General features: G+C 43.5%; 1 protein-coding gene across 1 annotated transcript in view; it reads right to left on the reverse strand.

Annotated features, from left to right (window-relative positions):
• Nucleotides 1-934: 934 nt before the first annotated feature.
• Nucleotides 935-16,083, reverse strand: part of emp2 (epithelial membrane protein 2) — a 22,240-nt gene continuing 7,091 nt past the window's right edge. The window contains exons 2-5 of the mRNA XM_063221764.1: nucleotides 5,019-5,121; nucleotides 4,502-4,610; nucleotides 2,349-2,489; nucleotides 935-1,363 (exon numbers count right to left, since the gene is read on the reverse strand). Coding sequence (XP_063077834.1) covers nucleotides 1,194-1,363; nucleotides 2,349-2,489; nucleotides 4,502-4,610; nucleotides 5,019-5,096 — 498 coding nt within the window. The 5' untranslated portion in view covers nucleotides 5,097-5,121 and the 3' untranslated portion in view covers nucleotides 935-1,193. The remainder of the gene's footprint in view (nucleotides 1,364-2,348; nucleotides 2,490-4,501; nucleotides 4,611-5,018; nucleotides 5,122-16,083) is intronic.

Raw genomic sequence — 16,083 nt, forward strand, 5'->3', positions numbered from 1 at the left:
ACAACATACTGAGCCCTGGCCGGGGACCTGTCTCGTTAGAGATGCAAAGCGGTTGAGCATGAGAGAAGATAAAAAGCCAGGAGAGAGGAAGAAGCTGCCTGCTGTGATCTCATCCAATTACAAAAATCTGGAGGGCAAGTCCTCCATAAAACATCTCCATGTCTTATACAACCGGGGGAATTTGGTTTCAAGCTTTTTTGGAGAAGTAATACTTCATTGCAAAATATGAACAGCAACAAAATGGATATACAGTACTACACAATAAATATAGTCCTTCAAAACAAAAAAGCACTCCTAGTCACGCAAAATATGATGCGATTTGGGATCTCACACACTGGTTAGTCTCAGGTTTTGATCTGGTAGGCCTACTAAGACAGTTCTCACCTCTGACTCAATTATCTAATTACAATAGTACATTGGAAGTAACAGTCACCAAATGTTTAAATCATGGCTTCAAAACATAATGTGATCTTGCTGAAGCATTTAAAGCTAAAATTAAGGAAAATACAAGAAAACATGCAATACCATCCCAAACTATGGATAAAATGCTACTAATTCACAACAACAGGCACAATTATGCAGCTTTCCCCCCTAACAGTCAACAATTTACTGTTTCAAGTATAAAGAGCCCTGCCCAAAAAAACAAACCTTTTTGAGTGTTTATTTCCTTCTTTGACTTCAATCTCTCATTCATCTGTAATGGTCATTTATGCAGTAGAGCATGAAGACCATATCTTGGAAAGGAGCAGAGTTCTTATTGAATGCAAGTGGACCGTGAACTGTGTGTAAGAATGAACTGTATAGTGGTCTTGTGACTATCCACCTGGTGCATCTTTGTTTTCAAGTTTGCAAATTCAGTCCCCGGGTTAAAAGCTCTAAAAAAAAAATATATATCACAGCATTGCATATTTTCACGGATTGGATCCAACATTTGTTTTTTTTGTTTTTATATTTTATTGACAAAAGGGTTAATATTCTACATGTCATACCATTCTACTATTGGGAAAACAACAAAGATTCCAGTATGCTACACTTAAGACAATTTCTTCTGATTTTCTTATATTTCTGTCAGCTTGTATTCAAAACTACACATAAAAATAAGAATATTTACAAGAAAAACAAAACAAAAACAAACAAACCCAAGGCAAGAGCTTCTTTTTGCCAATGGGGTAAGTTGAGGTGATAAGTTCTGTCTATTTGCGCTTCCTCAAAACTAGGTACATGAGCCCGCTGATCAAAGTCATAGGGAAGGCAATCCAAGCTAAGACGAAGGTGTAGCCATAGCCTCCCGCCTGCAGGTTCTGGCCTTGGAAGGAGGCATGCTGCGCAGTGTACACAGAGGCACCAATCATCACACAGAGAGCTGCAGTGAGAGACGGGAAGGGAACAAAAGAGAGCAAGCCATTAGTGTTGATGCATAATCATCATTTTCAACAAATGGGTTTTTTTTATTAGGTGTATTATTATTTTATAACATTTAACCTCATCTCAGGTTCTGAATCGTTTTTTCTCCTCTCAAGATGCTGGCATACGAGGATTCAGAATCACAAACTTGATTATTACCATAATTCCATCAATAATGTTAAACTTTCATGGATTAGGCCTATAGATTCATTGCCCACATTTTGAACAACCGGTATTCCAGTAATTAATAATTTGTTTATTCTTAAATATTTCGGCCTTCCAGCTCAACAAATCCATGACTTGAGGTGTTGGCAAAATTTTAATATTATAATGAAATCACCATTTTCTTCAGAAAAAAAGAAAGAAGTTCAGCCCGTTGCCCTTTATTTCAATAGGACAGTGTAGTAATGACAGGAAGCAAGTTGGGAGAGAGAGACAGGGAAGGGCTGGCAAAAGACCTGGCAAAGATATTCCTAACCAAGTATTGAACTAAACATTGACATGTCATTTAGGAAGTAGGCCTACCAAATTTCTGTTTTGATGTGACCTGAACTTTTTTCTTTTTTTCTGAGGAAAATGAAGAAAATAAATCAACTTCTTCATGAACTTCTATTCTTTTTGACCAGGAGCTGTACAAATTATATTTCTCAATTTTTTCCATTGTCATTGCTTTTTTTGACATTGAAATCTTTTATGGTTTGAAAGACTTTTCTACCCTCCTGAGAATAGAATGTCACACTCAGTCAAGAATTTTAATGGTGATTCCAAACGTGTCCCCAAAACATTAGTGTAATAAAGTGAGGTCAAGGGGGGGCGTTGGGAGGCTTATGAGGAGGTGAAGGGGGGCGTTGGGAGACTTATGAGGATGGTGCGTTTGTTAAAAAAAAAAAAAAAGTTGTGAACAGCTGGTGTAATGTAGTATTCGACTTGGCCATTTAACTCACATGACATCAGCTGGATGATGGCGGTGAAGACGAAGCGCTCTCCCTGCTTCAGACGGAAGAGCTGCAGGATGAAGACGAAGAAGCCCACGCAGCACAGGATGGTGGACAGGATCATGGTAGCCTGTACAGCCTGGAGGTAGCCTGTTGGAGAAGGAGTGCGTTTTAATATGTGACCTTGCCTCCTCCACTTGCTTCTCGTCATGATGACATCACTGACAACAGCATTATATTTCAATATCTTGCAAAAGCTCAATTGTAAAGTCTTTTTCTCATTTGCAATGGGGATGGTGAATGAAAAACAGTCCCTCAAAAGTTGTTGTGGCGAGACTGACAGCTGGGAAACTTTATCGTTTTCTCCACGGAGGAGGGGCCAGGAGGCGGGACGAGGAGACAAGCACAAGTGGAGGAGGCAAGGTCACATATTGGGATGCACCCGAGGAGTAGAGAGGAAAAGAGCAGGGCTTGACCAGAGATCTTATAGAGAGAGATACTACATCATTCTAGTTCTTTTCCGGTATCCATGTGATGTCGAGTGAACGCCCCTTTAGGAGTCCTTTGGTTATCAGACCTTCGGAGTCCCCTTAGCGCTATAGATGGCGGTAGCACACTTCTTGTGCAAACACCTCAAAAAGAGAAGAAGAAGGAGGGGGCAACGCCCACTTAGGAGACCCAACTTGAGCACACTCTTTTGCATTGGGTGGGCGGGGTTTGAATCCTCTTTATTACTCTACCTCCTTCTTTGGCTTGACATTAACTTTGTGCTCACTTTTTGCTCACCGGCCAGTGACTAGTGGCTTTCCAGAGCTTACAGTTTCTAGACTTTACCATGATACATCTAAGCTAAGAACATAAAAGAGATCAAACATAAAAGAGATAAATCAGTGCTATCAACATAGCGTGTTACCTGTAAATGAAACTGCTATGAGTATATCAGACAGATCTGAATGATCTTTCTGGAACCTAAATATAACACAAGGTGCAAAAACAGGATGTACTATGTTATGATATGTCATTGTCATGCCCAAGAATAAGTTGCCTGGCAAGATAAAAATTGACATTAGCCACTGCCAATAGTTTCACCCAGTTGGCAGGTGCTAATGTCAAGCCCTGGAAAGGAGTGAGGCGTTACCAGTGCTTCATTCTGATGCTTAGTTCTGCATGGCCTAACTCAATAACCTGCATGGGAGCATTTACAATCCAGAAACACATAGGTCCTAGCTATTTATTTAATGTGGGTTAGTGTAGGCTTTGAACCTGCAACCATGGGTGTGCACAGATAGGGGCGTGGTGGTGCTAAAGCACCTGCCCCTTTGCCCTATGTAAAAAAAAAACTTTTTTTTCACAATGTACTATGGTCCATGTTGACATGATCATCTAGGTACAAATACTTGACGATTAAAAGCATGGGACAATTTCCCGATATCATACTATTTAGTCTAAGGCAGCTGGAAGTTCCACATGCCCCTCGCCCCCACCTCGAGCACCTGCCCCCCAAAATATCTGTGCACGCCACTGCCAGCAACCTTATCATCCTAAATCCACAACTCCCTAACTATGACCATGGTGCAATTGGGTGAATCCAACAGATTTCCACATCATTAACCCCTTAGTAAAAAGAAAAAAGTAACACATGCCCCCTTTATATAAATCAGTGTTCTACATTGAGAGAGAGTGAGAGAAACAGAGGGTTGTGTTACAGCTGTGGCAATGCACTAGCCCAGTGATTTTCAAATTGGGGGCCGGGGACCCCTGAGGGGCCGTGAGGGAGTACTAGGGGGGGGCGCGGTAGGTTGGCAGGAAAAGTACAGCAAAAAAAATCAAAAATGAATAATGCACACCAACATAAACAAAAGTAAGCTAAACAATATTAAACAATAGCAGTAGTTAAGAACTACATCATAATCTATTACATCTCTGAACATTATTTCTATTATCATTATCGTATACATCCCAAAGGGGTATTGACACACAGACATAAACTATGGTTGAGCACAGCAAAAATAGTGTAGCACAGCCCATGTAAGTAAGGGGGGCCTTGACTCTAAACCATCAGTATATGGGGGCCTTGTCATGGTAAAGTTTGGGAACCCCTGCACTAGCCCATATTCATGTCTCATAGGGGAGTGTTACTAGTGTAGGGTGCAGTACAGTACCTGCGTCAGACGATGCGCTGTTGGGTATGGGGCCACAGACTGTGTTATTGCAGACGTACCACAGGTCAGCGTAGATAGAGTTGGGGTCGGCCGCCACAACCCACCAGGCCTGAGAACAAGAGGACAAAAGTCACATTGTGTATCTCAATAAGAATAAGACGTGTAAAACAAATAGCAAGTAAGAGGTGTTCATGCAGAGGGGCAGTGTAGATGATATTCAAAATCAAGACTTAGACCACAACTTTAAATCCCTAATAAACATCTGTGCGATTTCCCAAATTCAGAATTGATTATATCACTAGTTGGGTAAACAAGGTTGTGCATGAGTATGGAGTGTATCCAATAAATACTGGTGGAGGAGAGTGACTGACACATCTGTGAGAAGTGACATTTTTGGCAACTAACACATCAGTCTGTAGTCTTAACATACATTAAAAATGATTAATTGACCATCTCTGTGTTCCACAAATAGAAACACATCAGTGTCGTACAGGCACAGTAAGACGTACATACTCACATTTTTTATTGTTGCGATGAATAGAAGGATGGCAGAGACTATGTGGAAGAGAATGATGAAGGCCAATATTACCAACATGGCTGCGAGATCTCAGCAACAAAATCTGAAAGCCAAGAAGAAGGAACAAAAAAAGAGAAGGTTACACTTCAGACCACTCCACCAGACCAGTGTTGCCAGATTGGGCAGTTACCCGCCCAATGGGGATGCTTGGGATAGCCGTCTGCGGGTTAAAAACGGTCATACATTTTCTCTGTAGTTTCATGGCCAAATCAATGCAATTTGGTTGAGATTGGGCATGAATTTAGCGACACTTGAGCACCGTTTGAGCTCAAAATGATCAGACACCTCTGGCAACATGGCACCAGACACTGTCTCAGAATGTAGAATCTGTCAGTATTGCACCAATAATGTTTTGGTCAAGTGTTCCCCATACTGATCCGCGGTTTGACTGGGGCCAGAAAAAACGCAATAAATTGTAGCCTAGTAGTTTATTCCCCTACAAAACAGCTACCACATTATATTGGATTTACCGATGTTATCATCAAACAAGCCTGGATTTTGTAAGCCTCTATATGCACAAAAGCAATTTGTTTTTCCTTCGTAGCTACAGTATGGAACCAAGGGAATGGCCTCTCTCCCCCTTTGTCCCTTCAAATGTCTGCCCTCATTTCATGAGGTCCATGCACACTTGCACGTGTGTCTAGAGCAGTGATTCTCAAAGTGTGGTCCGGGGAACACTAGTGGTCCGTGACAAAGCTCAGGTGGTCCGCAAGGGAATTTCTACTTCTCCAAGACAAGTTAGCAGTAGCTGACATCTCATTTTCACCACAATTAGACAGGCTTGTAAATGTGAATAAAGAGTAAGTGATCTGAATCAAAATTAGCAATTAAGTTGACAGGTGGTCCCTGAACATTTTTGGGGGACAAAGTGGTCCTCGATCTGAAAAAAGTTTGAGAAACACTGCTCTAGAGGAAGGGAGAGAAGGATCCAGAGAGAGTGCATTGGCGGGACATGCCATTTGTCTGCTCTGGCGATGAGGTAACAGCGTGGCAGCAGCAGTAGCTCTGAGCTAACGTCTGCGTCTCTGGGGTACATTTCTCGAAACCATAGTTACTAACTATGTTAGCTACTTTGTTGTTTGCGATGCAATTTCCCATTGACAACGACCCAAGTTGCTAACTGGCTAACAACTATGCTTTAGAGAAACGCATCTCTGTATTGCAGCTGTTGCCTAATGGTTAGGGGATTGGTTTATGGTTGCAGGTTTAAATCCCATCCCACACACTTACCTCTCCCTCCACACATCAATCCAGGGCTGAAGTGTGCTTGAGCAAGGCACCTAACCCCACATTGACTGTAACCTATACCCTACATGTAAATAGCTAAGACGCTTTGGATCTAAAAAAAAAATGTCAGCAGTAAGAAGCCTAAATGTTACGTAAAAAGTGAAAGTATTGGCCATATGGTGTTCACTGCTAAGGTATGCATTCCTCTTAACTCCACTACTTTCACTACTACTTTATTGCTGATCCGTTCACCCTTCCTCACCTCTATGTAGCCTATGCCTGCTCTTACACATGAAAAGGCAGACTGACGGACTGTCTGTATGTGATGTGCAGTCATGTTCACGATAGGATTTAATTTCTTGCACGCTCTCTCCCTGATTCATTGCCCCCGACAAATTGACCAAAGCAATGGTGCCACCTTAACATTCCAGAATAATTCAATCAAGTTATATTATATTTTTTGCCATTGTGGCACAATAATCACCAGTAGCAAGTCAGTTATCAGTGTGAGTAGGCTGAAATCATCAAGGCGGTTTTTGCAGTCTCCTCAACATCACTGTGTGTAGCTGAACTATTCAATTATGATAGGGCCACTTGCCATGCTGACCTATACACAATCAAATGACTAAGCAAATCAAGCACCCAACAAAATATGCAAAAGGTTCTCTCATACAGCCACCACAGACCATTTTGCAATGCCTTTTTTATCACACACCAACATCACCCATCTGATTGATTTGATTAATGGAGTGGTTTAGGAAGCTTAAGTTGATGTAAGTCCTGTACAAATAGGTCAGGAACAGAGGTGTCAAAGTAAAAGTACTTTTGTGGTGTAATTTACAACAGTATCACATGTCATTACATAGCTGCTACACCATTTACTCCATTGTGCCTAATGAGATAGATAGACTGTGTTGTTACTGGAAAAAAAACTCTGAAAACCTAACAGGGACCCACCACAAACTTGATCCAAGCAGTGCAGAGTTAGCTGATCGTAAGACAAGTATACGGACATACTGGTTACTAAGATAGGTTACTTGTGTTGGAAGGAAACTCTGTTTCTTTTTTCACTTAAACTTTTACTTTTACTTACAGACAGAGAGAGGGAGGGAGATACTGGGTGGTGGTGGTGGTGGTGGTTGCTGTATTTTGTGCAAAACACCAAGCAATAACAAAATGGTGGTGTCCGTGTGAAGCTGATCAGCACATTGTCATCGTGCATCTCCTAAAACCAAAACCAGCAGCTTTATGTGAGGGGGATCTCTGTCCACAGCAGCACACAGCCCCATGCATGCTCCCCATCCTGGCATAGCCATGGAGAGCTTGCCAGCTAGCCAGACAGTCAGCCGGGAATCAGCATCCTGCCAACATGGAGCCACAATGAAAGCAAACCGCATCAGCTGACAGGAAGCAGGCTCTCGCTCTAGTGCCTGAGAGGCCTGCGGAGGGAAGTGCCCGCGAGAGAGAGAGAGAGAGAGAGAGAGAGAGAGAGAGAGAGAGAGAGAGAGAGAGAGAGAGAGAGGAAAGACGGGAACTAACCACAGTTAGTCTGCCTACTCCTATGAAGTCACTCTCTAGCTGTATTTGTCAACAAACCACTGTTAGTGTGTAGAATGATGAAATAGACTTTTTTTATTGTCCACTTGTAATATGTCCTGCAGTGTTTTGGTGGTGGGTGAAGAGAGCGGGAAGAGGAGGGACGGCACTATTTTCGATAGATATTTATGTAACACTTTATTTTAACGGGGCATTAATTACAGTGTACTTACTCATTAAGTACAATTGAACTGGTGTAATAACACGTAGGCCTAAGTACAACTGTAGTACATGTTATTACCTCAGTGTGTATTTTGTGTATCTATATACCAAAGCTGCCTTGTGCCTCCCTGGAAGAATTATTCACTTGGAGAAGTATTATAAAAACACTTCATGGTACATTATGATCATTATTGTCATTATGGTATGTACATACATAATTTCATGGAATAACATGTACCACAGTTGTACTAGATGTAGCCTATACACCAGTTATTCCACTGTACCCAATGAGTGAGCACACAGTAATTAAAGCCCTGTTAAAATAAAGCGTTAGAGATATTTATTTTGTCCTTTCAGAATACAGTACAGAACATGTGATAGGCTTCATTAAGAGGCACAACAGACAACAGACGAGAATAGAGGACATACTCCACAAACATCATATAGCGTATAATATGTTTGGTCATGCTCTTTTGGTTGGTTGGAAGAGAGAAATGTTTTGAACGTGTGAAGGGAAAGAAAGAGGAATAAAGCAAGACCGAAGCAGCGGGGAAAGAGAGATGGAGGAAAGACTGGGAAACTAACCACAGTTTCTACTGTACAGTATCTGCCTACTTCAATGAAGTCACTCTCTAGCTGTATTTGTCAACAATTCATAATGTATTTACTGTTTTTTTTGGTTATATGGAAGAGAGAAATGGTTTGAAAGTGAGAAGCACATGGGGAGAGAAAGAGATGAGAGAAAAAGACAGCAAGACCAAGGGGAGAGAGAGAGAGAGAGAGAGAGAGAGAGAGAGAGAGAGAGAGAGAGAGAGAGAGAGAGAGAGAGCACGACGGGGGACAGGGACAGGGACAGGGACAGGGACAGGGACAGAAAGGAAAGACCCTGGGCGCCCAGCACTGGCTCTGTGTGCTGCGCTGCTGCTTCCTGAAGTGTAGAGTGGGAGGGTATCGCCAGTGGAGGCGGGAGGCGGGTGGCTGGTTAGCTGCATGGACAGCAGTGGTGGCGTGGCCTCTGCCTGCTCCACACATGGTTCTCATTTTCTCCATAGATGCCTGGTCTGGTCGGTCCCACACACAGGGGAAGGGTGGGGTGTGGTGTGGGGCGGGGCGAGGCGAGCCGGGCTGGGCCGGGGCAAGCAGCGAATGAAGGAGGAGATTGGAGTGGGAGGTACTACAGACAGCAGAAAACGGAGGGAAAGGAATCTCCACCGTCGTGGAGAAGAACATAAAAAAGTGAGAACGAGGAGAGAGCGAAGCAAAATGAGGGGCAAAGATAAAGAGGAAATAAAATCATATAAAAATGTGCAGCTGTTGGACAAACACCACATCATGTAATTGCGTATGTGTGTGTACATTTATGGAAGACTGTGGACACAGTATTTGAAACTCAATGTAAAAACAGCACACTGTTATATATATATAACTATATATAACTTATCCATTCTTCAGGAAATCTTGAGAAGTTATGCAGTTCCTGTTTCAGTTTGCCAGATAATGCTGCTGCCATTGACTTCTTTTCACTCCCTCCTGTCTGAGTGCTCTGCTCTGATGTTTGATGGCCACACAACTTGCAACACGACTCATCACAGATTGTGGAGATGACCAGATCCCCAATGGCATTGACCTTCTAAAGAAAAGTGTCAGTGTTGTGGTGGGGTGGCGATGTGGTGGTCCTGGTTTTGGTAAGCTGACTCAAATGTAAAGAGAAATATAGATAGAGGGCCATGGAAACACACACAGGCCCACGCTCAATTTCACACACTGATTTCATACACTCAGTTCCGGATATATCTTATCTCCTACACTTGAGTCATTGCACACTTCCATGACACCCTAAAGGCTGTATTTCCCAGGAACAGGAGAACACTGAAGCTTTTCTTTTTTTCGTTCTTTCTTTGCATCTGTTGATAAGAGGCATGAAAAATCGGCTTTGTGGACAATTCCTCTCAATCTCACCATACACAACAGCTGTGAGCGGGTCCCAGCACTTAGGCATTCCACAGATAAGCCCCCTGTACTTCACACATGTACTACTTGGGAGATCTCATGTCATTTCCATGCACAAAGTCATGGGTATTGGTGGGGGGAGTAATTAACCAGTGCTCTCCCCCATCCTCCTCCATGACTAAGGTACCTGGTCCCTGAGCATGGTACCGTCCCGCCGCACTGTGGAGGGCTGTGTCACAATGGCAATGGGAGTTGAAGTTTCCCAGGTGAGCTTTCAAAGGAGGATTAAAACAAGTCAGACAGGCGGACAAAGATGTGTCTGTCTATGCAGCCTTGTGGACACAGGAGGGAATTACAATTTAAGAATGCGTCTCAGATGGACAGACGGACGGACTGATGGATGAACATACCCTCTTATAGAGATGCTAGGACGCATCTAAAAATCACCCTCAGTGCAACGGAATTGTGAGTCGCAAAGGTAGCGTGTACATAGCACATGGACAAACGCCACTGCTCAGACACGAAATCCAGACTGAAAATGACAGTAATTAATGGAGAACACAAATGGTGCCGCACCTCTCGCTGTAATGACGCACAATTACACTTTATGATGAATGAATCCTGAAGGAGTCGTCCATACATCACATTAAATTACCCACCCACTGTGGCCCCTTAGCACTCTGAACACACACACACACACACACACACACACACACACACACACACACACACACACACACACACACACACACACACACACACACACACACACACACACAGAAAGACACACTCACACACACATCTGCAAAGCATCTGCCACTGTTAAAGAAGACAAGATGGGAGAGAAGAGAAGAAACAAGAGAAGAAGGGATGAAGGGAATGTAAAGGTCATTCCAGCTCTGCAGTCGGCCCTGTAATGGGGCAAGGGGTATAGAGCCTGTAAAAGTTAACGTATGATTGAACATGAAAACCTATGAGCATTATTCTTGGGGGGCAGTACTATGCCGAGCAGCCTGTAGTGTATAGGACTCTCCTATCTGCAAGACTGTGGTTTGGTAATGACAGTCGAATTTCTCTCCTGAAGGTTTGTGGGCCTATAAAATATCATTAGCAAATGAATTGGAGTCAGCTTTTTAGAGAGGGCTACTGCTGCTGCTGCTCTCTCTCTCTCTTTCTCTTTCTCTCTCTCTCTCTCTCTCTCTCTCTCTCTCTCTCTCTCTCTCTCTCTCTCTCTCTCCCCCCCCCTCACTGCCAAACAACCTCATCTTGGTTCCTGTGAAGCTCGACGGAAAACGCTGACTTGGGTTTCTCTTTTTTAAATGCCTTTTTTTTCACATAACAAAGCCACAGTCGCCAACACACGTCCAAATCAGCCACTGTTGAAAACAGACACTGCAGTCATGGAACAAGTGATGAAGAGGGGAGGAGAAAGAAGGAGAAAGGAGGGAAAACTCTGCACTACACTAATGCCACCCTGCAAACCTCCATCTGTGGCTTTGTAGGAGGAGAACAGCGATGGATAAAAGAGAGAGAGAGAGAACCAGGGTGAGAAAGAGAGAACAAGCACACGTGTATGTGGACTTGTGTTATAGTATCTATGCCGCACAGTAGTAGCCACAGATTTTTCAACATTCTTTCTTGACTGCACCATGATTTCTCCTTGCACGATGCAGCTGGAAAAAAAAACTTGGAGGGTGCATGGTATGCAAACAAATATTATATTAAAAAAATACTGATTGCGCTTTCAGGCTGGTCTGTCTTGGGTCATGTGCTGCTGCTTCCAGGATCTCTACCTTTTGGGTTAGATCTCTATTGATCTCTAAGAAGAGTCACATATCTAGATAAGCACCCCCCCATCATGATATGTTTAATATATTCACCGCAGTAAATGTTAAATGTGTCTAAAGGCGGATTCATACTTAGCGTTACTGGCGCTAACCTCATTCATACCTCCCTCGCGACGATGGTGTGCGCTCAAAATGACGTCACACGCCCCTCCGCAAGCTGCCGTGGCGCGAGGTCGTGCACCCCACATTTTTTGTAACTTGGCGTGCGCCACCAGCGACCATGCAGATAGGCAGACAAAGCAGGAGTTGCGAAGAGAGGCTACAGCTACTGCAGGCTACTACAGAATGGACCCTGCATCATTTTGACGATAATTAAATGTCCTTGAGAGTTAGAGTCTAAGAGAGTCGTGTACAGAAAGAGAAATGGGGGAAGAGGCCCCCTGATGCAAGTCAGCAGCAGCGTCCATCAAACATCCATCACTCTCTGACAAGAAACATGCCTTTGACTCGCTGCCATATACACTGGCGGGGCTGACGCGATATCATTTGCCTCTGGTATTTCCTCACAAGCAGGGCCGTAACGAGACATTTTCAAATACTGAGGTCAAATACTGTGTGCTGTACTGCATGCTGTACATGTAGAATGCTTCAAACCTTTCAGTCAAACCCTTGAGGATAAATGGGAGTGGCGTACAGACTGAATTTATCATTGTTGACCACATTAGATCGATTTTCATCATAGATAAATTTGGCATTCCTGAAAAAAGAATACTGAGGAGATGACCTCTGTGTCCTCAACGGTAGTTACGACCATGCTCACAATCCAACTCTGATTGCCAGTGAGGCTGCTTGCTTGCTTGCTTGCTTGCTTGCTCTTGGATATGAGCTGCAGACAGATTAACATTCTGTAATATGCTGGTTCCTAGTCTGTTATGTAGAACCAGCCCTATTTTTAGGATTCTTGCACACCTCCTTTTGCCAGGTGCGTAGGAGTGGATCCACTGGGTCACCAACGTATAGAAACAAATAAGCTCCCTCACACTAACTTCTTTGTTTCTATACCTGTATGTAGAACCAGCCCCCATCCAAAGGTCAAAAGTTCACATCTGTCTGCCTCACAGGGATTGCACCAAATCAATGTTTTTTCCCCACTCCATATCATTGGCCAATATCGCCATGCCATTGCGTTTGTGGCCTGTTGTTATCAAAACCACAGACACAGCCCATGTTGTTTTTGTCAAAATGGCAATGACTAGTTGTAATGTAACACTAAAGGCTCTGTATAATGTCGTAGTACCACTACTATGGTGCTGCAGTAGTAAAGTTTTTTTAATGAATAGTTCCTGAGGTAAGTTTACACCTCTTTGACTAGTAGTAGTCATTCAGAACACAGAGAAAACCATCCCTGCGCTTTATTCCATTTTCTGCGTCACAGACAGAACGGGGATGGAGAATGGAGCTTTTAGATAAGCCAGGCTGGCAGTCAGTCAGGTACCACCACAGAGGCCAGACGAGCCATTTCGTCTAAATCCTCAGGGAGAAATGCCGGCTGCCCCCCTTCAAAACCCACAGACAGTTATTAAATTAAGATCAATACTCCTTGACACGGAGCGATCTCTTTCAAAAGTCCGCCCACAGATATCCCATAATGCATTTAGTTTCATTTGTGGATCAGACAAGACACAGACAGACAAAGAGGGGTGTACAAAATGCGGTGCATCTCTGACACTCATTCTCTGCATTATTATTTTTTACCTTCTTCAAGGTGTTTGTATGTGGAAATTGCAGCCATCTGGCCGTGGCTACTATTCAGTCTCCAAGGTCACGTTGATTACATCCCTGTGCCACTCATTTCAGAAACAGCCACTCAGCCAACCATGTTCTTCCCTCTTTCTTTCCCACACTCATTCAACAACAATGTTTGGTCTGGATTCGAAAGTCAGACAGCAAAACAAACAACAATCAACAACAAACAAAACAACATTCAATCTCAAAACTGTTTAGTCTGTGAATCCAGGAGATGGTCATTTTGGTCTGATGATAAGTCTTATTTGTTTGTTTACGTTGCCAGCGCTCCTCACAGGGAAAGGGAGCACTTCAGACAAAGAGCCATTTCAGTTTGAGGGAACATGGCTGCATAGAGATGCCATGTCTGAGCTCAACGCTAAGATATTTATACAGGCTCCCTTTTACTACATAGGCACTACTCCAACCACAGTTTAACACATTATAATGGAGAGTGAATGGGGGTGGAATATGGCAAGAGGGTGAGGGGAGGGAAGGAGAGGAGAGGGCAGAATATACGGTATGACTACGGTCGGACCAACCTTTCAAGAACATTCAGTCCTAAAGGGAAAAATGAAGGATATCTTCACTCAGGGCAAAACCACCAAACATACATGTCCGCACACACTCGCAGGAACACACACACACACACACACACACACACACACACACACACACACACACACACACACACACACACACACACACAATCACACACGCACACACACACGCACACACACACACACACACACACACCCACACACACACACACACACAATCACACACGCACACACACACACACACACACACACACACACACACACACACACACACACACACACACACACACACACACACACACACACACACACACCGCTGCTCTCCCATCGCCCCCACCTCCCCTGTCATTGTTTGCCAGTGTGAGACCTAACACTTGACTCAACGCTGTATGCCACGCCACGGCCCATGTACATACGTATGTGTGCGCAGCGCGGCCAAACAACAATGAGGATGACGGGGTTTATTTTTAGAGTAAACACAAAAGGGCTGCCTGGCTTCTTCTCTTCTCTGGCCGCACTCCAGAGGCAGTGTTGCCAGATTGGGCGGTTTTGGGCTACTTAGGATGGCCATCTGCAGATAAAAATGGATTTTGGAGAAAGAAACGCCCAATTTTTGGCCATAGAAATCAATGGAATTGGGCTGGATTCAGTGCTTCCAGGCGGGTTTTGAGCATTTTGTTGTGCTGGTTATCATCAGCCTCATCTGGCAACCCTGTCCAGAGGGAGAACAGTTTTTTTTACAGTAAAGGAGCGCCCTTCTGGGCACAGCTCAAGAGGACGACAATAGGCCCCACCCATGTTGTACCCAGCCTCAAGCCACTAAAACTTTTTACACATTTATTTTGAAGTCGCCTTGCAACAACACTTAGGGAGCGTGACCAACACTATGCATGTTAAATTTTATCTTCTGATTCGTTTGACACACTGAAGTGTTGAATTGACTCTTTTAAATGGAAATGTGTAAACACAAGGGTGGTCAAGAGGACGAGGCATCGATGAAGCAAAAGAAAAAGTCAGTGGGATTGGGAAAGCAGGAAATGAACTGGGTAAAGAATTCAGGCCTGATTTTGAGAGAGACGCAATACATGTCCAACTCCAGGCAGGCACTTAAACACACCCAGTACTCACACAACCACACTGTCCCATGACATTTCTGTACTATACTGTACTATACAATACACTCTACATAGAGTCAGTGGGATAGAAGAGCAGGAAATTGACTGGGCGAAGAATTTAGACATCATTTTCAGCAAGACACATGCATTATGCTTAAAGCTGCTTGAAGCTGCAGCTCTAACAACTATGCATTTTAACTCTGAAAATGACAATACCATATATATACACACATACACGCACACAACCTTAAGATATAGTTAAATTGAAATATATACGGTAGGTTAGTTAGTGAGGTCTGAGTTGATTGCTTGAATCACCTCTGTTCAGGGGGCCACCCACGTCACTCATTCATCATGAGTTGAGAGAAAGGGGATAGAGGGAGGAAAAAGGATGAGGTTGAACCAAGAGGTCAAAGGTTACCATGCCTTGTGGTGACTGAAGTTATTTCCGCTTGCCATACTAACAGGCGTGATTGTAAGAAAGACACATAGACCTCCAGCGTGATTTCAAGAAAGACGCATAGACCTCCAGCGTGATTTCAAGAAAGACACATATACCTCCAGCGTGATTTCAAGAAAGGCACATATACCTCCAGCGTGATTGCAAGAAAGACACATATACCTCCAGCGTGATTTCAAGAAAGGCACATATACCTCCAGCGTGATTGCAAGAAAGACACATATACCTCCAGCGTGATTGCAAGAAAGACACATAGACTATAGATAGGCTATAGAGCAGTACAAACTAGCACACATCACATGCACATGCATGTGAATAGTCTAAATGCACCCGTACAAAGGAAGGCCATTTTGATTTCTTAGA

Source organism: Engraulis encrasicolus, chromosome 2, assembly GCF_034702125.1.
Source record: "Engraulis encrasicolus isolate BLACKSEA-1 chromosome 2, IST_EnEncr_1.0, whole genome shotgun sequence".
Classification (NCBI taxonomy): domain Eukaryota; kingdom Metazoa; phylum Chordata; class Actinopteri; order Clupeiformes; family Engraulidae; genus Engraulis; species Engraulis encrasicolus.